The 25579-nt window shown below is 45.2% G+C and overlaps 1 protein-coding gene across 1 annotated transcript in view; it reads right to left on the bottom strand.

Annotated features, from left to right (window-relative positions):
• palmdb (palmdelphin b) overlaps positions 1 to 22207 on the bottom strand; it is a 28655-nt gene extending 6448 nt beyond the window's left edge. Inside the window, exons 1-4 of the mRNA XM_070927723.1 lie at positions 22163 to 22207; positions 19245 to 19325; positions 18604 to 18734; positions 16704 to 16818 (exon numbers count right to left, since the gene is read on the bottom strand). Coding sequence (XP_070783824.1) covers positions 16704 to 16818; positions 18604 to 18734; positions 19245 to 19325; positions 22163 to 22207 — 372 coding nt within the window. The remainder of the gene's footprint in view (positions 1 to 16703; positions 16819 to 18603; positions 18735 to 19244; positions 19326 to 22162) is intronic.
• Between the last annotated feature and the right edge of the window lie 3372 nt (positions 22208 to 25579).

Genomic DNA, 25579 nt, shown 5'->3' on the forward strand with positions numbered 1-25579 from the left:
CTTTTGTGGGGAAATTTTTTTTTTGTTGTTGCTTTGAACGCATCATAGTGAGCATTCTCTACAGACTGCAGGAGAGGAGCCTGTGGAACCAGGTCCCGGTTCGGGGAGGCAGACACCCTCACCACATTTAGACGTTTGCCTTTGATGAAGATTACACTTAGGGTCCTCGAGCCCCTCTCTCCCCCTCTCCCTCCCCATCTGTGCGCATTCTTATCCCATTCATTTTATGTTAATAACTCGCTTTCTCGTCTCTCGTCTCTCTCCTTCCGTTGCTTTCTGCCTCCGGAGCCGTAGACCAGATCCAGATCTATGATTGCAAGCCACTTACTGCTCAACACTCGCTGCTACAATTATTGTTATTATTATTTTGATTAATATTATTATTACCGGTGCCATTACTTTACATCCCCAAGTGGAGGATTATGCTACTGTGTGTTATTTCTCTCTTTCACTCTACCCAACCCAACCGACGGAGGCAGATGACCGCCCACCCAGAGTCCCGGGTTCTGCTCGAGGTTTCTGCCTCTTAAAGGGAAGTATCGCCACGGTCGCTAAGTGCTCGCTCATGGTGGGAACTGTTTGGTCTCTGTGATAATATCATAAAGAGCCCGGTCTAGACCTAAATCCCCAAATATCCTCCACAAAATTCAGCAAATGAATTACTTTTTAAAAGTGATTTAACAGTTTTAAAATGTCTTGTTATGCAGTGGCGAGATGTTTTTTTGTTGTTGTTGCGTTTTTTGGTCAATAGAAGACGAGTTCAGAGCATGATCAGCAGTATCTGTAAGATTTGCACCCCACGGACCTCCAGTAAGATATTTGTGTCACGTACATTTGTGGTTTCAAAGCCTTCTTTGCAATGTTTCGTGTGCATTCTTGATTTTAACTGATTTTAAAACGGTAAGAATTTTTAAATGATAAACCTGGTGACATTCTACATTTTCCTTTTTTTGCCGACAAATCCGATGAAACGACCCAAACCAACAATTAATGTCTCCTGCTCACAAGTATTGTACGCATATCTTATTCCACTGCGCCACAGAGCTCCATTGTTGTCCACAAACTATTAAAAACACATGAGTCACACTGTTGCACTGGGTGACATGTTCCTTCATTACCATGAACACACACACACACACACACACACTGTAGTTTATTTTGACTCAGTCCCACGTACACCGTCCTGCTGCCCCACATACTCACTAGAGCACCGAATGTGGATTCATTCGCAGCTGCAAATAGTCCCCAACAAATAGACGAAACATTTATTTGTTTGTTCCAAACTACAGTGGCCAGCTATGTATTTGTGAGCTGTTTTTTTTTTTTTTTTTTTTAAAGATTTACGTCTTCAGTAGTATAGGAACCAATGGGCTCGAGGCTGAAAGCCACAGACGGGGAAGAGACGGACTAACATGTTGTTGGTTTTTGGTCCTTTCATGGGGTTTGTTGACAATAAGGAAAATATAAAAGAACACCAGCCTAATTTCATTTTTAAATCTCATACAGCATGCACCATAGGTCTAATAAGGCTAATGTAAAGCTCCAATGACAGGGCTGCCAAACTCTATTTACGGAAAGAATCTTTTATTTTATGGCTGTAGATGAAATTCCACGTCGATTTATGGGATTCAAGCCAAACTAATCCGTCCATTGCTCCTCTATCCAACATGCCATAGGGCCGAGCCGTACCTACCCTCAACGTGTAGTAGATCATCCACACAGAAAACATATCCAGAGAGGAGCTTCAAAATAACGCAGAAGACGGACAGAAACAAACGCCACGAGCACCGCTACTGCATACTGTCCATAGAGCGACGCCTAGTTGGAGTGCTAACCGAGTCAACCCAAGCTTTGATGGCCTTGTGCGTGGACAGTTGTGTTAAACTGAAGCTAACGCACACACACACATACACACACAGGAGAGAATTGGCAGAACTGTCATTAAGATAGAGAGAGTGGAGATGAGGCTCCCCGGGGCTGTTTCCTAATGACGGACACATACATCGCGTGTCCCAATCCCAATCAAAAGTGTGTGTGTCCCATCTATGCGGCGAGAGCCAGATTTGGGGAGAGATTGCGGTCATTGTCACAAGCCGGCTCAAGTTAGGACGAAGAGAGGAGACTTCGAATGGAGTTCATTTGATTTATTTGATTCGACACGCTCCCTCGAAGTCCACGAGGGCTCATTAGGGGCCCATCGTCAAGTGAGAGGTTTTTGAGTCCATTCTGCACGCTTTTCACGAGTCCACAGATCTGTTGACTTTGCTCAAGGAAACAACCCACAGTGTATCGCGTAAAGAAAGAAGAAAGAGAGAAGCTAGAACAGTCGTTTACATGCAATTAATGAGTAACCAGGCTACAGTCAGCTTTCTGCAGACGCAGTACGCTGATTCCAAAAACATCACGTAAATGAGAAACCCGGCTTCTGCAATCGGGGTGGGGGATTTGGGAAACCTGAAATAAGGTCAGAGGTAGAGGAGAAATCTGATGAAAGACATGCTGCATGTATATATATATATATATATATATATATATATACTACAATGTATACTACAGTGAGTGCAAACGTGTACGCCATAGACTACATAAAAGGCGGACGGCATGACAGCTCCCCAAAAAAAGTGAAGCCAAAACATCTCGACAAGAGATAGAAAAGGCCACAGTCTGCTTGTCAGAGTCTTTATTATTCCAGCATGTGGGGCCAGTGGGTACACCAAATGAAAAAGAAAAAAAGAAAAGAAAAGAAAAAGACAAATATCAAAATGACTATCTCTGTTGGGGTGCCACTAAAATCAAGCGAGGCGACAACCTCGTGAATTGTCCCTTGAATTGAAAGGCCCGCTCCTCCGGAAACCCGATCAAACCCACGAACTCAGCGAGAGGCAGTCGAGACGTTTGCGCTCACGTTGAGGTTGTGAGGCTGGACACGTGCCAGCGTCATCAGGGAGGGTTTGTTTGTTTTTTTTGTTTTTTTTCAATCCTCTAAACTCAAGTCCTGACATCTTTTTTGAAATGGGGAGTGACTGGTTTCCTGGAGGGACAAAAAAAACACAAGGACCTTGAAATAAAGTGTATCAGTGGAAGCTTGAAATGTACAACATGTTGCATTACACACCTTTTCATCATCTACAGGACGCGAAAGTCTATTTTCCAAGTGACGTGCAGCGAAAATAGACCGACGCTTGTTGAGAAAAGGCACTAATTTCTGCTCTGAATCACACCATCAAGACTTCAATGAGGCTGCACTCACCGAGTGAATATATTTCGACCACCAGATGACGAGATGAAGGCAATCGGGGCTCTCTTCGCCTTAAAGGCAGCAGAAAGTGGGAAAGAAGCATTGTCCCTTCGTTAGAACGCCCTCGCCAGCGCTGCCTGCGCTCAACTTGCGAGCAGAGCTTCGGTCGAACACATGAGACAAATACGACAGAGACGTCAGTGGGAGTTCACTCGGAGGGGATAGAAATCCGTAAAATGCATACAGATGCTTTGTGGGTGTACGTGTGTGTGTGTGTCTCACTTTGTTGCAGCTAGACAGAGGCACTGACACGTGTAGAGAGTTTTCATTTTCTGGCTGTGAAAGCCTTGAAAAACACCATCTCCATCCCTCTCTACACCAAGAACTCACACGCAATCATTGCAGCTGACTGTGCAAGACAGCTGCAGGCTAAACTGCAAATATAATATCATCGTTTTATACTGTCTACACACACACACACACACATATATATGTAGTTTAATTTGACCCAACCCATCACTGAAAATAGTCCCCGACAAATGCAAAATTCCCTTTCGTTGGAGTGACATTTGTGAACATCTTCAGTAGGAATCAATGGGCTTGGAGCTTAAAGGGTGTACTGTTGGTTCTGGGCCTTTTCAAGGGACGCTAAACAGCAACAACCAAGACGATCATCATGCAACAGATGGTGATGGTGATGATGATGATGACGACGTATAGTTTCACAGAAACTAATAAGAAATTAGAGCGCTGCAGGGATGCCGGTTCCCTCGACAAAAAAGCGGACGGGATTCCTCCGTGGGATCTTGGATTATTGCAGAAAACAAGCTCCGTCTGCAAAAACAAAAAGTTTACCAGCGAGGTAATCTTCACTGCTGAACACCACTTTTTGTGATTTTTGAAGCGTAAATGAAAAAAAAAAAAAGCGCTAACGTTAGGCTATAAAAGGAGCTACGCCACGGTCGCATTACCCTCCAACGTCACCACCGCTAATCCCGAACTTTTAACTTTTAAGAAAACATCGATATATAGATATGGTGTAAAACCTATTGACTTTCAAGACGAGGGGAAACCAGAAGTTCCAGCATTTAGGACCCGTTCCTGCAGCACTCTATTCACATAAAAGAAATGCCCTAATTAGCGAGCATTAACGAGGATCATTTCAAAACGGCAGACGCCTGAGGTCACCGCACATCATCAGCACTGAAGATCACAAACACGCACGTAAATGCTGCTGCTATTCCGAAAACGGCCCTTTGTATCTGGCAACTTTAACTGAACCGAACTGAGCGCTCAAGGACTAGCCGTAATAATGCATAATGCTGCACGCGTGCAAAAAGCAAAATACAGCAAACCATAAGGGCTCGTAACAATAACACCAGTGGCACGACAGGTTTCGGTGTGGGAGCCCTTTTTAAAGGCACACCACAGCGAATATCAGCCTCGCAAGTCAAAAATAATGGAAATATTTTCTCATCAGCAAGCAGCATTTAACCTCACTGCTCATTCACACCTTCTGAGCCCACACACACACACACACACACACACACACACACACATATATATACACACACGGACTACTGCAGCTAGTCAGCACACAGCATATTATCAACCCAATAACTCTGCTGTGCTGGGAGGCTTACAGCATCCCTCCGACCACATCCACACCACACACGTGACGGGATTTCCATTTTAGCAGCCGCAGCAGATAATGCAGTGCAGATCTATAAATCTGACACGAAGGAAAATCTTTGCAAACTTTGGCATGCATGTGTGTGTGTGTGTGTGTGTGTGTGTGTGTTAATGGACCTACCTGAGACAGTGTGGCGGGCTATTGCAGAGGGCTCTGCTCTGTTTCTGAGTGCAGCCTCGCACTGGCAGCTCTGCCTGCTGCTGCCGCCTCTGATTGGACGGCTGGTGGAAGTGTTGGGGGGGAGGAGGGGGGGGGGGGGTGTACCGGAGTCAGCCAATAACCGAGCTTTCTCTGATGAACACACACTCAGGCAGAGAGGAGCTCATCTTGTGCGCGTACACGCATTCTATGCCACAGCGGGACTGATTTGAAGCGCCTCCTTAATTCTCTCCGCTTGCAGGGAGAACTTTAAAGGCCTGATTAGTATTTTTTTTTTTTTTTTTACACCATTACACCAGACTTCAGGTTATAGTTGAAAACTTATTTTTTCTATAGGCCTGTTTTCCTGCTGCCTAAAACAGCAAACATTCACATGAAAACTGTTAAATTAACAGGACAATGATTTTGTGCTTCAATCTCGTTGTTTTGAATTTTGGCGGCGGGCAGGGCCATGCTTTCACAACTGGTCACGCAACCCATTTTCTCTGCATTGCTTCTATACAGAGTTCTCTTTTTCAAAACAGTCCGGGCAACAGTTAAACATTTAACTATCGAAAATGCGCTCATGCAACCAAAACACCACTGTCTGTGAAGAATCTTTCTCAAAATAGGAGTTTATGCATTTTTTTTTTAATGTAGATGCAGCAGAATGGTGTAAATTACAGTCTGATTGACAGTACTATTGTGTCAGGTTTTGAATGTTGAATTTACAGTTTTAGTTCTTACAGTGGTATGTAAACACGTGCAACATGGACTGTGGAAAATTGAGTTTTGGCGGTTTGAGTGATCTTGAAAGGTCATGGTCATTGAATTTATATGGGTTTTTTTTTTTTTGTAAAGCAATGACAAGTGATCCACGCATCATCATCTTTTAAGTTGATAACTTGTTAGCTTGTTGCTTGTTTCACACAGCCAGCAGCTACGGAGCAACATTATCATTTATGTGGAGTGGCGTTTCCTGTCCACCTGATGAATCCAATAATCACTCTCTTTTAGCTCTGTTTTTGGGTCTCCACCAACTCCTGAGGGAAACAGGGAGGGGAGGGGGGGCTTAAAGAGACTTAAGCACTCAAACGGCTTGGAACTGAGGGGCTGCAGAAAGGGCCAGGAGAAGATACATTTTTTTCGACTGTGAATCATGCAAAGCTGCTCTAGTGTAGTCCTAGAATAAAAATATAGAGCTGGAAATGAGCAGAATATGGGACCTTTAATACTGATGCATCAGTGTGTAAACAGGATTTTAGCGGCTTGAGATGGAGCTATACTGTAAACAGTTAGGTAGTTTATGCCACTGATTCTTCACCCAGGGGTTGGGCCCATCCAAAGGGCCACAAGATAAATCCAACTACCAAATCTTCTCCAATTTGACCTTTTTGAGTGTCAAACAGTTCTTTAAATGGGAGCGTGTGAGAAGTTTAGAGCGAGGAGCGAATAACTCAGACGTCTGAAACACGACAATAGGCAACTACATGTAGCTTTGTTGTCATTGGGCCACATCACTACTGATCTTTAAACGTGCGTTGTGTTTTATATATGGTTATCATTCGGTTCTTAATCTCAGGCAAATTGTAACTAAAGCTGTCAAATAGATGTGGTGGAGTAAAAAGTACAATACTTCCCTCTGAAATGTAGTGAAGTATAAAGTAGCGCAAAATGTGATGAGTACAAGTACCACAAGTACCTTTCAGTAAATCTGCTTTTAGTAACTTTCCACCCCTGCAGGGTGGGTACGTCAGGCCACTATTGTGTGTGAGGGGTGCAGCTGCACCCGTGCCCGGGGCCTGGTTTGGTTCACTGTGAAAAGTGTATAAAAATGCACAAGACGGCATTATGGGTTGTGTTTTGTTTTTTTTTAATCACTAATTTAATGAACTTCCAGGCAAGCAAGTTAGGTTTTCCAAATCGAACATGCCCACACCAAGTGGATGCTGCGTCCGGCTAAAATGCTCATCAATGCGGTCCTTCTACCTCCGGTCAGAAACCTCATCCTTCAGCGAGGTGAACCCAAGCTTTCTGCCATTTTTGACAACCCCTGTCACAGTTTTCGACTGCTTATTCTCAGCTTAATCTATTTGAGGAGCTCAGTGGAACAACAGAGTGGACCGGTCATATCATGAATGAATGAATGAGCAAAAACAAAACTCTGAACCTCACGCTGACGGATTGCAACTCACTCTCGAGAAGAGGAAAATGTCAACAACTGCTGACCTGCAAAACGTCAGACTTGAACTCCCGCTTTCTTGCCGACAGCCAACGTGGGTTTCCTTTAACCGCGACCGCAGTCGTTCTCGAACCTTAACCAAGTAATAAACCAAATCACGAGCTTTCCCCAAAACCTTGTCACATCATAAAACAGATGTACTTTTCAACATTGATTCGTAACAGTTTTGGAAGGCGCAGAAAAATGATGTCTTGCTGATCAGAAAACGTTTCTAGAGTATGTGTTGTTCAAGAGGGCATGGACAAACTTTATTCTGTCTTCGATTGTATAGGAGGTGTCAGACTGTGTAACGACTGGGGGCGCAAGGAAAAGGACGCAAAAGCACAGCTCAGCTCAGGGTTAGCAAGTAAAAAAGGTGAGTCAAGAAAACAAATAACCGAAAACACGCTAACGCCGGGAAATCCCCGCAACGCTTGACACGGAGGACGGAGACGAACTGGCAACAGAAGGCTCCCTTCCTTCTGTTGCCAGTTCGTCGAGGACCAAATACACCCAGGTGAGTAGCTAAGGAGGGACAGGTGAAGCTAATCAGGGCGGGGGGTGCAGGTGATCATGAAGGAAGTGAAGCGTCTGAAACGGGAGGAGAGGTTAAGTACTACAAAATAAAACAGGAAATGTGCAACAAACAGCTATTTTTGTTTATGTAATAGCATGAGTTCTCTCTCTCTCTTCCGGTTAATGTTGGTAAGGCTATACTGAGGAAGACAGCTGTGTATTGGGCCCAGTGGTGAGGCTGGCTGAGGAAAACCTGGACTACAAACAAGCCCATCGTAGTAGTTCCTGTCTAAATAATTAGTTCCAGTGTTTTTCCAATTCCCAAATTAACCAACCATCCAGCTAATGAGTGCCACTCCTCTATCCCATTACCCCCGTGTGACTGCCACCTGTCATGGGCAAAAGCACTGAGCACCTTCTGCAACCTGGCAGCTTTCCCAGCCAGATCCAACCAGGTCAGCTCACCCAACGAACAAAAACAAAAACCGTATTCTCTAGCTTACCTTTAGTGGTATCTATCCATGCACGCACGTTTGATTTTACCTGTCCGGGTTTTGAGATTTTTCTCACAGCATTGGAAATAACAAAGTGACTTTGACAATGGAGACCAGTGCTCACACCCCATCTCCCACCGACAGTCAACGCTGGTTTCTTTTCTACATGCTCACGATCTTTCCCTAACCTTAACCAAGCAGTTCAGGCTTGGGAAAGACCGTGGTCAGGGAAACATCGCATTTTTGAAGGCGATGACGAACAATCTATTTTGCCGTTTAGTCTGGAGGACCCAAAATATCCACCCCCCTACAATGGAGTCGAAATAAATGCGGCTTGTGCTGCTCACAGTGTTGAAAAGAAAAAAAAGAAATCACATTTAAAAATGTCGACATCTCTTTCCGTTAGAGGTTGGGGTTGCGCTTTCTGCCGGACTCGTCTCTCTCCTTTTAAGGCTGTTCTGGAAGGAGGTGCTAACTACCATCTGCAACGTGTCGCTGACTTTAATCAGTCCACGATGAGTGGAATGTGAGTCATCCCATCAAGCCAAGAAATGAAGGATCTCTCAGTTAACCAGGCATGTGCGTTCCCGTTAGAGGAGGACGGTTGAATACATCCACCCAGTGGCTCAGCGCACTCCTCAAGCGAACGGAAAGACGGGCACGCCGTGGATATTGAATTCCGATCGCAGTGGTAACAATGAGTGGCCCTGGTGGGTTTCTCACTTTTCAGGTGTTTGTCTTACATAAGAAATTGCTGTTATGTAACTGTATCCGTAAAGCATGATGTCTAAGGTGCCACCTCGTTTTTTTTCTTTCTTTCTTTCTTTCTTTCTTTCTTTCTCCACCCTCCTCCTCCTCCATGTTTTTCATAATGCCACAGAAGAGCAGGCAATCCAAGGACGAGTGTTTTACATGAGGAGCAGAACAACAACATTCGCTCCCTCAGCTGTCGGCCCTTGTGTCCATGCGAACGGGATTCAGAGCGAAAGCCTGTTGTCTTGCCTGTATCGTGACAAGCTGAGACAAACACACACACACACACCTCTTTGTTGGCATTTTCCGCCCGTGATTTAAAGCTGTGCCTTTGTTGCGGTCCAAAAAGTGTTATAATACCATTTTTTTTATCGAAACATAATTAAAACAATCCTCAGACTTGTGTGTGATTTGTCATTCCTGTAATTGAACCGGCTTTGGTGGTGAATACAGGCAACGATCAATCAAATACAGAGCGTCTTTTGAGTACTTCCCATGTGTTGGTAAAAGACTGTCAGGTACCTCTGCCAAAAACAACACTGTCACCATTAGTTGATGTGGAAATCTTTTTTTAATTGCAGAGGAAGTAACAGCACACGGTTCGGTTAGTTTACACAGTGAGAGCAGCGTGATTTACACCTTCATTTGGAAAAAAATGTGGTCACCTGAACATTCCTCTCATATGTTATAGCCGAACACAGGATTCTATGGGCGTTAGTGTGCTGCCATAGCATGCTGTACCCCTCTTCCGGTTTCAGGCTTTCCAACCGATTTTGGAGCCTGGATGCAGGGATTTGCTCCCATTCAGCCAGAAGAGCATTAGTGAGGTCCAACACTGACGTCGGGTGATAAGGCCCGGCTCACAGTCGGCGCTCCAGTTCATCCCAAAGGTGTTGGATGGATTAAGGTCAGGACTCTGTGCTGGCCAGTCAAGTTTTCCACACCAAATTGCGGAAGCCACATTTCTTTATGGAGCTGGCTTTGCACACAGGGCCGTTATCATGTTGAAACAGCGAAGCAACAAACACAAACTGTTGACACGAAGTTGGAAGAACACTATTGTCTAAAATCTAGTTTAGAGTTAAGATTAAAGAGCACTAATAAAGATGATGTGTAGGTTTGCCAGATAGTGAAAAATCCCTTTGGCTAAATTACATAATCCTGCATCATAACTCTATCTGGGGCAACACCAAACTCAGTTTATTAACAATCTGTTAACATTTTCAATTTCAGACTTGATGACTGGTTAGAAAGTGAGCCAGCCATTAATAATCATGAATTTAACTGTAAGGTTTGCAGTTAAATGATCAGGGGCCATCGGTTCTGTCGTCATGTACATCAGTAAGGCATTAATGAATGCTTCCTCCACCGCAATTATCCATTAATGTAAGTGGTCTCGCTGTCATTTCAAGGGGTCTTCCTGATAGAATAAAGAGGAAAAGCAATTTATACTAGAGGTGGTTGTATGGCTGCAACAAAAACAAAAAAGGGATTCCATCCCTGGCAACCTAAAAGGTTTTCAAATGCCTTAATAGTAGTAAAGCATTAATAAAGGCTTCATTCGCCATGAATACATCTAATTTGTACAACTTATAAACCATTTATAGAGTATATAACGTTAGACGGTGGTATCAAAAAGAATAACACTGGTCAGGCTTTGACAATCCCTGTGCCCATGTTAACGTGACTGTGTAATGAAGCTAATCCGCCAGGAGGTGGCAATAAAGCCTACTGAATCACCTCGACACAAGGATTGAGAGACACAATGGCAAAGCAAAGACATGTCAAGATAAGCGCTTTTTGCAGCAAACGACATGAGGGGGAGGCAGTGCAGGGCGGATTGGCAGGTTATGCAGTCGCACACAAGATATGTTCGAACCCATGAACCATAGAAAAACACGGCGAGGGATTAGACAGCAAGACAGAAAAGTGAGATTCGCCGAATGAATCACCAAAATTCTATTCATACTTTTCCTCCTTCAACAGCCCACTTTCTCAGAGACCACCTATCTACCTGTTGAACAGAGCTTCATCTTCTCCATGTTGATGCTGCCTGTGTTTGCAGACTCATCCACCCCCTGTCCCTGCAGGTAGGGACTGTGCTTTCCAGGCTTGTGGATGAACGTTGGCTTGTGGAGCCCTAAATCATCCCACTTTGTGTAGGCATCCTCCATAATGTCCCTGCAGCCTGTGACCTTGGCTACACCCACTTTGGGTCGGAAGACTTTGCTCTTGTATCCCTCTGGGTGGTATGAGAGACACTCCTCGCCGCCACTTTCATTTTTAACATATTGGGCCTCGTCATCGTCGTCATCATCATCATCATCATCATCGCTGTTGCCTATGATCACCAGCTCAGCCTGGATGTCTTCCTCTGCCTCATCCTCAGCGTTCTCATAGCCCATGAAGATCATGGTGACGGATTCTAGCTCCTCTGGCAGGGTGTCGACGAGGTTCAGAGAGGTGATACTCTCTGCACAGAAGGGCGAGTGTCTGTTGAAATCACCTGAGCTCTCTATCAAGGCATCAGGATCAACTTCGGACTTGTGGCTGGCTCGTGAAGGACTTCGGCTATCCACAGCCCTGTAGACCGGCTGTACGGGTGCCGGCATTCCCTCGGACCTGGCTTTGACAGAGACGAGAGCTGCTGGATTTGAACTGCTCGCATCTGTCTGGCTGTTGGTGAGTCCTGGTGGAGTTTTGGCTCCAAAGTACTTGGATTGTCCTGGAATGTGGAAGTAGGACATCTTGGTTTCTCCTCCAGGTCTTTCGGCTCTTGACATGGAGTCTTGCTGGATGAGGCTCGGGCTGGTTGTTTCGCTCTGGGTTTTCCATCCCTCCAGATCTTGGCCTTGCTGGTTTTCTTCTCTGAGGATTTGAGCTCCATTTCTGGATGAGGACATGGTCTGGAAGGGGCTGGGGCTGGGTGTTGGGGTTTGCCTTGGTGTTTTATTTGGTGTCCTGGGAGTTGGAGGCCTGCTGCTCTCTGTGTAGGGTACAGAGTAGACAGGCTGATGGTACTGCACCTCAGTGGGCACGTTCTTATCTGTGGCCTGATGCAGCAGCTCTTCTACCTCTGTGGACGTCATCTCTCCAACTACTCCGTTGTGCAGTTTGCCTCTGTCTGGGTGCAGTGCGTACACAGACTTGCGGCCATCATCGTACACCTTTAACCCCCTCTCCTGGATGGTTTCTGGGGTGATGGTGGCCGTAGAGACCACCTGACTTTTGCCTGTTCTCATATCATGCTCCACACTAATCTCCATCGCAAACGTAGCTGGAATAAAGAAAAGTCTTAGATGAAGGTCTTTGGACAAAGACATAGAAAATAAATATGGTTCAATGACATTTCTTGTCAAAAAAAAAAAAAAAGGGTAAAAACAAGGCATGCTTGGAAAACTTGACATAATGCTGTTTTACTTACTTAAACACTACATTTCAATTGAAATCAGTGTAAGGCCATGGCATGTAAATCATATAATCCAGCATCAAATTAGAGCTGAAACAATTTATCAATCTTTCTGGTCACCTTGGGTTTAAGAAAATTGCGACAGGCACTTTATAGACAAGAGCTAAACGAGAAAATAATCAGCAGACGAATCGATATTGAAAATAATCGTGAGCTGCAGCGTCAAATAAGCATGCATGTCTTGGCAGACATGAAATACTCTCCTGGTGAAAATGGGGTTCTTTGCGCATCCTACAGCTTTGTGCGGCTGAGGTACGCTTCAGGCGCTTCTCAGATTGAGGACAGCAAACTTCAGAGGGGAAAAAGGGCCGGAGCCCGCAGATTGATTTGCAGCCTTTAATAGTGCAAACAGACTAGCATATTGACACTACTTTGTCTTCATCAGATTCAAAATGGACAGATATAGGTGTACATTTGTCACCGGAACAGAATTTCTAATCTACAGGATAATCCATAGGATAATGGTTCCTCTACTTAAATTCTTTCCTCTAATTGATGATGCATATTCAATAGAGTACTTGGACTTAGGCTTAGGGTTAGGATCATTTTCATTTTAAGGTACATCTGTATTCTTTGATTGTGTTTGTGATTGTAGTGAACGAGGTGTGGCACTTGGCTCCGTCAACTTGGCTCCGTCAACTCTGACCCTTGGATTCATTAGCCAATGGGTTTGAAAATCCTGTTCAACCTTCTCTCTCGTGGCAAATGCACATATGTTCTGGGTCGCCTGTGTGTGTGTGTATCTGCCTCATGTCCGTTTTGACTCCGATGAAGACACAGTAGTGTCAAAACGTGAATCTCTCTGGACTATTGAATGCCGCAAGATCCCCGCTCTGATGAAAGCTGTGCTTTCTCTGATGCACGACTCCAGCAAAGTTCCAAAACGGTAGGCATGGGAATGCTCTGTTCTCCTCACAGTGAAATCTAATTGCTTCATAATTTGCATCCTGGTGAAATGTAAAATTACAGTTTTTAAAATAGCATAATGGAACCAGGAGGCGTTTTTTCTTTTTTTTTTTTTTTTCAGTCAAGGCAATCAGTCTGACGGAAACAGCTATGCTTTAAGAGCTTGAAATGGATGTCTGCATAACCGTGCAGCTGAGGGACTTAGCTTGAAAATGAAATCTGTGCACAGTTTGAATTATACTTCTTTTCCGCGGGTTAGCCACTCGTCTCTCGTCGTATTTTCGACCGATTATCCTGACAGTTGCGTGATCGGTCAGCAAAGCAAAAACTGTTCTCAAAGCGTAGGCGATGTCTGTACCTTTCTTTGGCTCTTCACTACCAGACTGGCGCATGAGAGGGGTTTTTGCTGGTGTCAGTGGGGTGAACGGTGGGATATCTGCGAGCGGCGAGGTGACGAGACGCGTCACATCTGTGGAGAAAAAGGTGACTCACGGTGAATTACAAGAGCGGCCATGTTTGGTAAGATTAAAGGAGTAAAATCATCATTTAAGGCTCTCGTTATACCAAGGCGTCAAACCATCATTAAGGTACGGATTATGACCCAGTTATGTATTAAACACTTACCAACTCCTCTAAGGCTCGCTGAGCTACACACTGTGAACTACAAGGACAGTTCAAACATGTGACTTCCCCTTGAACCACAAATTGACGTGTTTTCTAGATGCTTCCAGTCTTTGCGCTAAGCTAGGCTAACCACGTTCTGACTCCAGCTGCTTAGAACACAGACATGAGATTGAGATCCGTCTCACTCTGATTATTTGACCTTTAAAAACCATCTAGAGGTATAGGAACATAAGTGTTGCGCTCATCAGGACTTAAGGCCTAAAATGCCATTCCAAAATTCAATGGCTGGCAGAAAATACATACATGTCAACATACATTAGATCATAATCTCAAAATGACGGGTCCAAAAAACGCTCATTGCTCAAATCTGAATGATAAACAATAAAGGTTAACGGTTAAAATGGTTAGTATATCAACAATAGGTTAAACATTATGACTATTTGTTAATTAATAATGTCAGATCTATCAGTATGTTAATACAGCCTGGTCTTACATATTTTAGTTTTCACACGCACAAAAAAAACAATTATATTGTTAAGCAGCTAATTAACCAATCACAACACACCAAAATGCTACAAAAAAAAAAAAAAAAAAAAAAAAAGTGTTTACCTGCCTGGAACTCTGCGTTTAGCTCCTACATGTGAAGACAGAGTAGTCGAGGGTCAAAGCGGTGAGAGAGGCAGGAAGTCAACATCACAGCAGCGCTACAGATTAATGGTGTCCCGCGTCAGCAGTCCATGGGCTATGTCACGTTAAAGCCACAGTTATGGTTCGCTGCGTCTTTAAGTGTGAGCACAGACAGCAACCAGAAAGCAAATCATGCGTATATTAGTCCTCGGGGGGGGCCGCAGCCCCCACGTGCGCCATCCATTTACCTGCCGCCCTGTTCACTCAGAGCAGCCTCTTGTGAACCGGAGCGCACCCACACAGTCCTCAGTGGGTGCATCTCACAGCCACAGGCAGCACGGAGTGAGTCGAAAGCGATGACATTTGAATTCCATACAGCAGTTTCGTAGAAAGCGCTAGAATCTATTTACTGAGTTGAAAACCCGAATTCTATCTCACACAACCCACACCTCTGACAGAGTCGGAATTTTTCTCCGACCTCCGAGAACATTGTGAAATTGAAGCTGAGCTCGTACCAACCTCTTGGGTTCTAAGCAAACCAGTAGTGTTCATAATTCATAAGAGTTTAGTTTTGTCTGTTGTTCAAATAAAGAAATGCACATTTGGACGTGACGGGGTGACTTAAATCAAGACAATCCCAATTCCATGTTACACACTAACTGCATGCTAATAGGCGCACACGCAAACAGATGTTAAGAGCGTATAACAACACTGCACATGCACACCATGACATCGACCGATGTGGAATCACATTTTACACACTGGCCGGTAAAATATGGCGAAAGCACACATTCCGAAATACTTTGTAACATAGACAACATAATTCTGCTTGTTATCTAAATGCTCATGGGGATGGAGGATGAAATGATTGAGCTCCCATGTTCTTCTCATTTCAGCTCTACATTTTTTTATTCTGGGACTTCCACTAGAGCAGCTTTGCATGATTCACAGTTGAAAAAAGTCCTTATGTATCTTCTCCTGGCCCTCAGCCCCCCCCCCCCTCTGTCTGAAACAAGCCGTTTGAGACAAACTGAACAACCTCCAAACACTTGAAGAGTAGTTCCTGAGCAGAGCGCTCTTATAACTCAGACTCAGACTGAGCGGGTGGATGAGTGTCCCTGCACTTGGTGGGTGGTGCTGTGCCCGGATCAGTTGACCTGCTGGGAGGGGGGGGGGGGGGGGGGGGGGCGTGGCTGAGGGCGCTGACTGTATAGCTGTGACATCACAACCTTACGGAAGTCCTGACGGCTCGTTTTAAAGGCGCAGTGTCTGAATACGGGTGTTTTGATGCTTCCCCAGTATTTGTACAGCACCTAGACCTGCTTTACAATCACACAAGACACGGAGATCTCACTTTTGGGACCTTTAAACCTTCAAACTCTACTACTCAAGCACTAGAAGCAACAAAGGCCCAGCCAACAAAGCCGCTTGCATTCTTCAGTTCAGCAGTGCAGCAACACCTCCGGAGAGACAACCAGTCACTCTCACATTCACAACCGCAGGCCGCTTAGGGTTGCCAGTTCACCTAACCCGGCAAGGGTTAAGGCTACCGGAGGTCAGCAAAAACAAGGTTCTCAGGGACGTGCTCAGTTGCCGTACAACGAATGTGTTTGGCGATCGAATCGACTTTTACAGATAAATGTTCTCTACGGAGCCGATATTTCACGTGAAACTTACACATCAGCTAAAGGAAGAGATACATTTATCAAACCTATCATGAGCTGTGTATTCATTGTGACGAAGGGGCAAACGTCGTAGCTTTTCTCGGCAAGAGGGAACATATCATAACGAGAGAGAGGCACCAGCTGAAGAGGCTTTGGAGTGCACAGCGTTCAGGCTTCATCACCGTGTCCACACAGAGACCCGTGTGTTCATCAGGAATCGGCCGAGTGCGTTTGTTAAAAGCTGAGGGATTGTTAGATCTCGTCACGCTTCATTGCCGTGAGGCGAAAAAGCTGCACGCTGTAGCCGAATTAATCACAACAAAGCAGCAAAGCAAGCAGATTGGTGTTATTTGAGCCTACCTTGATGATGTCCTCAGGCGTCCTCTCCACCTCTTTCAGCCGCTTCAGGACGGCTTCTTCATTGGCCGAGATGTTGAGCTCCTCCGTTTCCAAGGCCTCGATCTCCTTCTCGATTCTGCGCGAGAGAGAAACGAGCTGCGTTGGGACTTTCGGCGGGTTAGAGTTCCAGATCAGGTTAAGTCTAATGTGTAACCATGTTTTTTTGTTACATTTTTGACATTTTGTATTTGCATATTTTGGTCATTTCTTCACTCCGTTTAAATCGGTTTAGAAACAATGAGGACCTCATAAACTTTTTAAACATCTCGAGATCTGCAGTTCATGTTCATGAAGCTCAGTCCGCCTCGGGGGCCCGCAGGTGGTATTTTATTGTCAATAACAGGGGGCTGCTCAGGGTTCTTTCACAGCCCGTCCCGTGTGTTTTTGTCCACAGATTTGCCCGCGTGACTTCATCATTGATCCAGCTCCCAGGATGCAGCACGGAGAGGGCTCGGCTAGCAGGGCGAGTTTAGTCCAATCCCGCGCTCACATCAACACACATTAGGAGTCAATTTGCTCTCCCTCAGGGGGGGGGCAGGTTGATTTAGACCGGTTAGTTCTCAGCAGGTGAGCACCGTGAACGTTTATCTGGTACATACCTGGTCCATGCGAGCCAAATGAGTTTGTTCAAGCTTCGCAAAGCCACACGTCAACTTCATTCAGTGTCCGCTTGCTAGAATTCCATCAATAAATGGAGTTGGCTCGGTTGTCATCAGTGACAAAAGCAGGGAACTTGCTTCATATGATGACAGGTGGTCATATACGGCCATATTCTACATGGGGTATATCACTCATAATGCTTTCCGATGCACTAATCAACTGTCATAAAACAAGTTCAGGCAGTTTTATGGACGCTCCTGGCCCGTTGTAAACTAGCGGTTGACTGACGGATTGTACACATTTGACACGTCCTTCCTTCATATCCACCCAGCGCGCTGTTTAAAAGAATCCCACGCCGCTGCGCAGTGGTTTGCGCGCGTGTTTCGCGCTAAGCCAACGGCTAAGCAGTCCTGTTACCTAATGAAGAAGAAGCTTAACCTGTCTGCGCTTTGACTGGCACACATGCCGCTGACGGGCACTTCAGGTGACCCAGTCTGGTGTTTATCCCCCCCCCCGCACACACACACACACACACACACACACACACACACACACACAGACAAACACCTTGAGGTTGTAGAAAACAAGCCTGTCAGCGGTTGACAGCGCTTCATGTCCATTTGATTACCGTTGTGTTTTGGCTCTGTACACATAATCAGTCATTCGTTCCTGTAGACTTTCTGCTGATGATGCGCTGTTGATGACTGTTTTCCAACAACACGCATATTGTGCGTCTCCTCAAAACTAGCTTGTACGCGTCGGCCCCCCCTGTTCATTTTGCATTTCAACCTCTTGTAATGTAGCCCACGATTTACGTTGCGTACAGTAGCGTTTTCATATGGTGCAACTGCTTGATGACGGTCAATACGGTCAATCTGAAACCACCTCTCTTTTTATTTTTCTTGGCAAATGCTAATGACAATGATAAATATTACAGGTTATTTTAAACTAGTGATAGCAGTTGAATTAACATCAGATCACGGTAATTCTGCGGAATTATTGAAAAAAAACAAAAATGTTGCTTGTGGCCAACCAAGGCAGTAAAAGGCATACTGATTGAACCTTTAAATGGTTCTATATAGAAGATTGAGGGTGGCAAATACGTGCAAAGCTATAGAGCTTCTGCTTCTGAAGCAGCACCGAGGCTTTCACTCAGTCTCTGCAGGCTTCAACTAAATATAAATGCCTTCACCCACATGGCGCTTTAGTTCTGCCCGTGGGACTCACTGCAGTTTCCAGGTGCTCTCCGGGTTCAGGTTACCTGACGATGTTGCTCTGCAGCTCGTCGCTCTGCCGCCGCTCGTCGTGGGCCTGAAGCCTCATGGCCTCCTGTTCCTCCTCCGACTGCTGACTCAGACCGTCCATCAGCCACTGCTCCCTGAGGGCTTTCTTCTGTCAATCAAACCCCACCAACACACACACACACACACACACACACACACACACACACACACACACAGGAACCTCAGTTACGGCTGCCAACAGCATTTGAGAGTCCAATTCGCATTTCAAAAGTTGTTTACGATGTGGTGTGCTTGATGAATGCAGCTTTAAAGAAAAGACTGAAAAGACAGTGAAACAACTACTAAGAACAATATTGGAAGTCATACGCGGCTGCAGGGGGGGGGGGACTCCAGTTAATATTTGTGAAATTAAGGCCCGGCCATGCTTCACAGTTTGTGCTGAAATTTTGAAACAGATTGCGGCGGTGTTATTAGCTCTGAGACGAGGCAAATGAAATCACAAAGCCTTCATCCCGGAGTTCCTCCTGGGAGTCTTTGCGGTTCAGTGTCTGCTGGAGACGCATTTCTGCTCTGCAATGTTCTTTATTAGAACGGAATACGATGCTAGAGCCACATTCTGCAGGTTGTTTTTTCTTGCTGTCGTTACAGTAAAAAGTACCTTTATGTACTGGAGTTTTAATTTCTCCTCCTCGATCTGTCTTCTCTTCTTGGCGATGTTCTCCTGGATCCTCCTTTTGTTCTGTGTGTGGGGGGTGGGGGGGGGTGGGGTTGGGGGGATGCAGAACATACTTTTACAACATGTGTACATTTAACAGCATGGAAACTATTCCACCTGTTGTCTCCCCGTGCTGACACTTCAACCTTGGGCTGACAGCTGGACGCCGACGGCCATAAATAGCTGAAAAAATGCAACACAATCTTCATGACCTCACCCAGCCTACCTGTTGTTTGTGTATGTGTGTGTGTGTGTGTGTGTGCGTGTGTCCACCTGTTCGCTACAACCCCTACAACTTTCCCGGCGAATAACCCCCTCCTGTGGAAAATATAATTTCACCTTAAATTAAGTTAGATTGCCAGCTGGACTTTTAAAAGTAATTTAATAACGGACCACATATTTGTCCTGCCTGGATAATCGCCCGCAAACACGCTGCTTAGTGTGCTCTAATCATTAGCTCGGCATCAAAACACAAGCCTTGTGTTCCTGGATGTCACACTGATGGGGTGGGGGGGGGGTCACTGTGGGCTAAAATTAGCCCCTGGATCTTGGATCAATGTGGCACTAATCCCCAGTGAAAGGGGATCTCCCAGATGACGTCTGCTGGTATTTATAGCTCTGTCTCCGTCTGCGTCGGACTCAGTGACGTCACTTTGCTGAAATGTCGGGACCGTGAACACCATTTCGCGGGGGGGGGGGGGGGGGGGGGGGGGGGGCAACTGGCACCACGACAACTAGACGCTTACCAATCAAATGGTCCTCATTTAATTACCTCATTGGCAACTCATCGTTGTTTGTTTTCCACCTTCAGATAGCTGTTGGGCGGGGGGGTGGGGGGGGGGGTTCTGATGTGTCTGAAATGTCTGAAGAGGGGAAGGCAGGGCAGCAGAGCAGATCTTTTCAGGGGCCCTAAAACGTCTTTGCAAAGTTTTGGCAATCAATATACAAATAATATACCAAAAATAAAAAATGCGATTTTCTCCTTTATTTTTCAACTCATTGCTTTTTGCAGCAAGACTCGTGTCAAAGTGATGTTCCTACGTCATTATTCACATTCTGTTCTGTTAATATTGTCAGGAAGAAAAAAAACGAAATATTCCTTTAGCCTCCAAGCCTATGAGAGGTCCCCTGGTACGAAAAACAGCACCAAACAGGACCGCAAAAAATATATATATATTTACACCAGGCGCTGCAAGAATAAGGCTAGGAGAATCAGGCCAGATAACGGCCTTTTGGTCCCTGTTGTGGTCTGGAGGTACCGGATATACCAAGGCGGCAGAACTCTGAAGGTTTTCCTCTACAGCTCTGTCGTCCTGCAACTACAACCCACCCACACTTTTTTTTTATTTTCAGACTCTTGCTTGCTTGGAAACGGCTCAGCGCTGCATCACGGCATCCTGCTCAGACCCACCGAATCTATTGCTCGAAACAATACACGTTGTTGAGCCATTGCATGCTACTCTTAAGTGTAAGAGTTTAAACTTCATTCTGCATGGGTTCATCATTGATATGACCATACAATATATATGGGTGCATCCACTGCAGATGTCACTACTAAAGTAACATTCTCGGAAACTGTAATCCAAATTCACAGGTTCGACATATATGTTCATCTTTCATGAGTTACATGAAGAATAATGAACAATGGCAAAAGCACAGACCGGCATCCTAAAAATGATGTCTTGGTTTTGGATGATTCTGCACGATTTTCAGGTCCGTCTTACAGACAATACCCACATGCCCATTTGTGCATTGAGTTATCGGCCATGAAGAGATTTTCCTTCCTAATGTGATTTCACCGGAAGAGATGGGGCCACAGTCCACAATCCTGGCTCTGTGTGAAAATGCATTTTGTACGACAGCGTATTAGGGTCATTATATATATATATATATTCCGGGATTAAAGCCACAAACTTTGCAAGGTTGGATCTGCTTCCGTTTGATGAAAGCCTGGACGGCTGCGTTCCCATGGAAACCGCGTTCCCATGGAAGCGTCAGTCCAGCTGCAGTTGCTTGGGAAATAACAGCGAGATGGGGGCACTGAATTAGCTAGCTAGGGTGCTACTTCCCAACTGTATGCTCAGTGGGTGTCTTGGTGTTGGAAACGCTAATTCTGAAAGACCATGAGTTATGAGTCTAGCATAGAGGCTGTATTACGCGTAGCTTTTTGTTGTGTCTGTGTTTTTCTTGTGGTTGGTTTGTATTTCTTGGAATATTACCCCTCTCGTTTTTGTTTTGAAACTTCAATGGCCCTAATACTCAACAGTATGAGTTACTTTAATCAGGATTAAGTGGGTATCTTCCAGTGTTCCAAAAGTAAGACTATAACTTTGGAAGATCCCGACTGGACTTGTCCGACTCAGAACTGCAGCCGCCTCACGTTAGCTTCGGCTGAACTTCAGAATGTCTTTCAACACAGAACCGGGACTGTGGGTTTTTTTTCCTCCTGTCTCTTACACTGGAGTCATATTAGGAGAGGATAAGACAGGATGTAAGGAACAATTACGTAAGTCTTTCAATGTGAATGCGGCATGCAAGTCTGTATGAAGACAGGCCTGAAAATGTGGACTTGCTCTAAGACTGGGGGAATACATACATTTCCATATTTTTATATTCTATATATATTAAAAAAAAATGCCCTTTACCCTATTTTTTTATTGGTAAAATAGACAAATATTGACTACCGTGGATTTTGTAGACATTCAATGTTGATTGGAATATATCTAAGGTAAGTTAAGTTACCCCCCCCCCCAAAAAAAAAAATAATTTCAAAAAGAGGAGTTCAGGTCAGCAAAGCAGCTCTCTTTATTTGTATCCTAGCTTTCTCCTATTACTACCGGAAGCACAGAACTGGTCCTTACCGTGATCGCCTGCAGCCTCTCCTTCAGCAGGTCAGCCTCCTCCATGGTGGTCTACAGGACAGACAAAGTACACATGGCAGTGTGTGAACTGGAGGCGGAAGTTAGAGGGCGGGGCTGTTGTTACCTCAGAAGACCACTGTAGCAGTAAATGCAGTAGTAAAATGTTCAATAGTAAGAAATTGCAAGTTATTTGTTATTGTTAATTGTCTTTCACATTATCCAAGGAAACAAAGTCTTAAGGACATAGCGCATTTGTTGGGGACTATTTTCAGTGGCGGATTAATCCACATTTGCTGAGTATTTCTGGCAGCGGGACGGTGTTTCTGGGGTTGTGTCAAAATAAACTACAGTGTGTGTGTGTGTTCATGGTAATGAAAGAACATGTTACCCAGTGCAACAGTGTGACTCACTGATGTGTTTTTAATTTTTTTAGTTAATTTTTTAATTTAGTTTTTGGACAACAGTGGAGCTCTGTGGCACAGTGGAACAAGATATATCAGGCTTTGGACACACACACACACACACACACACACACACACACACAATACTTGTTAGTAGGACACATTCAGTACTGGTTTAAGTAAAATATAGAATATTGCCAGAATTATCATTTAATGGTGTGCCTGTCAACAATGATTCACTGCAGCACAGCGTAACACACAACACGGATCTGCGCTTATCTTCTCCCTGACAGAAGTCACACGTCTGCGTCACCCGTCAGGTGGGTGATCGATCCGGGCCTGAGGCTACGGCAGAACGACTGCAGGGAATGTAACACGGCTGCGCTGGTGCGTCCGTGTTATAACGCGCAACAGTAAATCAGAGGAGAGCGGAGAGATCACCGAGGGGTGAAGATGCACCTGACCTGAGAGAGAGAGAGAGGACAGCAGCCTCTCACAGTGCTGTTTGAAAAGAGGCCATGCGGTTCGCATCCAAGGCCATGTGGGGGGGGGGGGACTCGGCAAGACGCACACAGTTTGATACAATACAATGTGCTGTGGGAGGAAGAGAAGTGGGAAAGAGAGAACGGGGGGGGGGGGGGGGGGGGGCGCGAGCCCTTTCCCTGCAACCCAAGTGCAAGTCTCCTATAAATCAATAAGAAAACGTCCTATCTTTATGGAACCGTAATCATTCGGAACCAAAACCTGCTGTAGTTGCCGCAGATATGGAGGGAATGAAATGTTTCCAATTAACTTTTAACAGCAGCGTCCAAGTTTCCAACATAATTGCGGTGGCAAAAATGATTACATATGATTGCAATTCAGCCTGTTATTTTATCAGTAATTTACATCTTCGTAGCCGAGGGCCTTTTTTTTTTAAATTGCTAATGGAGTACAGTTTTACGTTGTTTTTACCTCTGGTTTTATTCCATGGGTATTGATAATGATATCGGTGTTAATAATCAGCATTAGGGGTGGGATATGCACACTTTCCACGATTGTAGGATGAAAAGTTGAACCTTGAGCCTTGAATATTTACCATCGAAATGCTGTGGCGACAGAAAAGAGAGAGAGAGAGAGAGAGAGCTTGTTTATCACGGTGCGACTGAACGTTTCTGGGTTATTAACAAAAGCGCAGAGGGGCCTGTCGACACATCAGCAGCTAACATACGGCTTAGCTCAAGCAGGACTGGCCAAGTGGGTGAGGACACACCTCCAATTTCAAGGCTGTTCAAACGAGCCCCTCTGACCACTCTGAAGGCATTGCCCCACCCCCCCACCGCCGCCTCGCAGGACCTTCAGGACAAACAATGACAAACTAAAATAATAGCAGCAACCCTAATATTCATTCACATGGGAGTTTGAGACTAAACACAACACAACCACATGTCCTTGAGTATATTTATATGACTTGAATACATAATCTGAATGCCTTTTTAACAAGCCATTTACAGCCACTGTGGTTCCAACAACCACAGCGCTTACTTGGTCCTCGGTGGATGTGTTGGGAGCTTTAAAAGGTCCCATATTCTGCTCATTTCCAGCTCTAAGTTTTTATTCTGGGACTCCACTAGAGCAGCTTTGCATGATTCCCAGTTGAAAAAAGTCCTTATGTATCTTCTCCTGGTCCTTTCTGCGGCCCCTCAGCACCCACCCCCCCCCCCTGTCTGAAACAAGCCGTTTGAGACAAACTGAACAACCTCCAAACACTTGAAGAGTAGTTCCTGAGCAGAGCGCTCCGATAACTCAGACAGACTGAGCGGGTGGATGAGCTCGTCCCTGTACTTGTTGGGTGGTGCTGTGATTGGAGCAGATGACCTGCTGGCCTGGTGGCTGAGTGCGCTGACTGTATAGTTGTGACATCACAACCTTACAGGAAGTCCCGACGGCTCGTTTAAAGGCACAGAGTCTGAATACGGGCTGTGTTTCATTCCTCCGTGGACTGAGCGTTTCGATGCTTTCACAGTATTTACGCAGCACCCAGAGCTGCTTTATGATCAAACAAGACGTGGATGTCTCACTTTCTACAGGACCTTTAAAGGAGGCTAACCTATCAAATCCACTCTGATACCCTGTTTGGCCACAACAGTTCCCCTTCTCCATTCACCCTTTTGATCCAGCAGCTGTCTTTATTTGTCACTGACCCATTTGTGGCATCATGACATTCGCAGTAAAGTTTTACTTACAGACAAGTACCTGACATTTCACTGTGATTGCACCTTATATGATTACAAGTGACAAATAAACTTGATTGATTGACTGATATATAAAGCATGCATGTCTGAGGTCTAGAACAACTGTAATAGATGCCCTTTACAATCTCTTCATCCATCCCTCCATCGATCCATGCTATCTGTGATCTGTTTCTACAGTGTCGTCCTGTGCAATTCTGCTGTCTTTCCTCAGCTCCACCGCACATAACTCCAACTTTGACGCCTTCCGCTATAAAAAAAACAAAAAAAAAACACTTCCAGGAGGTATAGCTCTGCATAGACTGAACACTGGATCAGCTGACTGACAGGGAAATGGCAAAGCTGCTGTGGGAGGTAACAGGATCCGCGGTGATAAATAAGCGGGGGACATGTTTATTTATGTGATGCTAGCGTTCACACCGCTAGTAGCATCTGAGCCGGGTAAATGTCACGCTGTCCCGTGCTCACTACTGCCTTGCCTCCTCGGTAAATCGGGGGGGTGGGGGGTACTCTGGGGTTCATGTCCAGTACAACTAAAAGGTGTTGGAGTTCGTAATGACTCCATGAAAGGTGCTATGTACGGAATTTCCAACATCTCCTTGTCAAGTTAATTGTAACGCATGAGGCTGTGGTGGGAAAATGTCAGCCTCTGTCTCACAGCGGCGGTGCAGCGGGTCGGGGTGCGCACAATAATGAAATAATGAAATGTAGCATGTTCTCGCACCGGGGGTTCATTATTGAATCAGCCGACTCTGACACATTCCCCAGCTTCTCGCCTGCACGTG

Source organism: Enoplosus armatus, chromosome 21 (assembly GCF_043641665.1).
Source record: "Enoplosus armatus isolate fEnoArm2 chromosome 21, fEnoArm2.hap1, whole genome shotgun sequence".
In the NCBI taxonomy this organism is placed as follows: Eukaryota; Metazoa; Chordata; class Actinopteri; order Centrarchiformes; family Enoplosidae; genus Enoplosus; species Enoplosus armatus.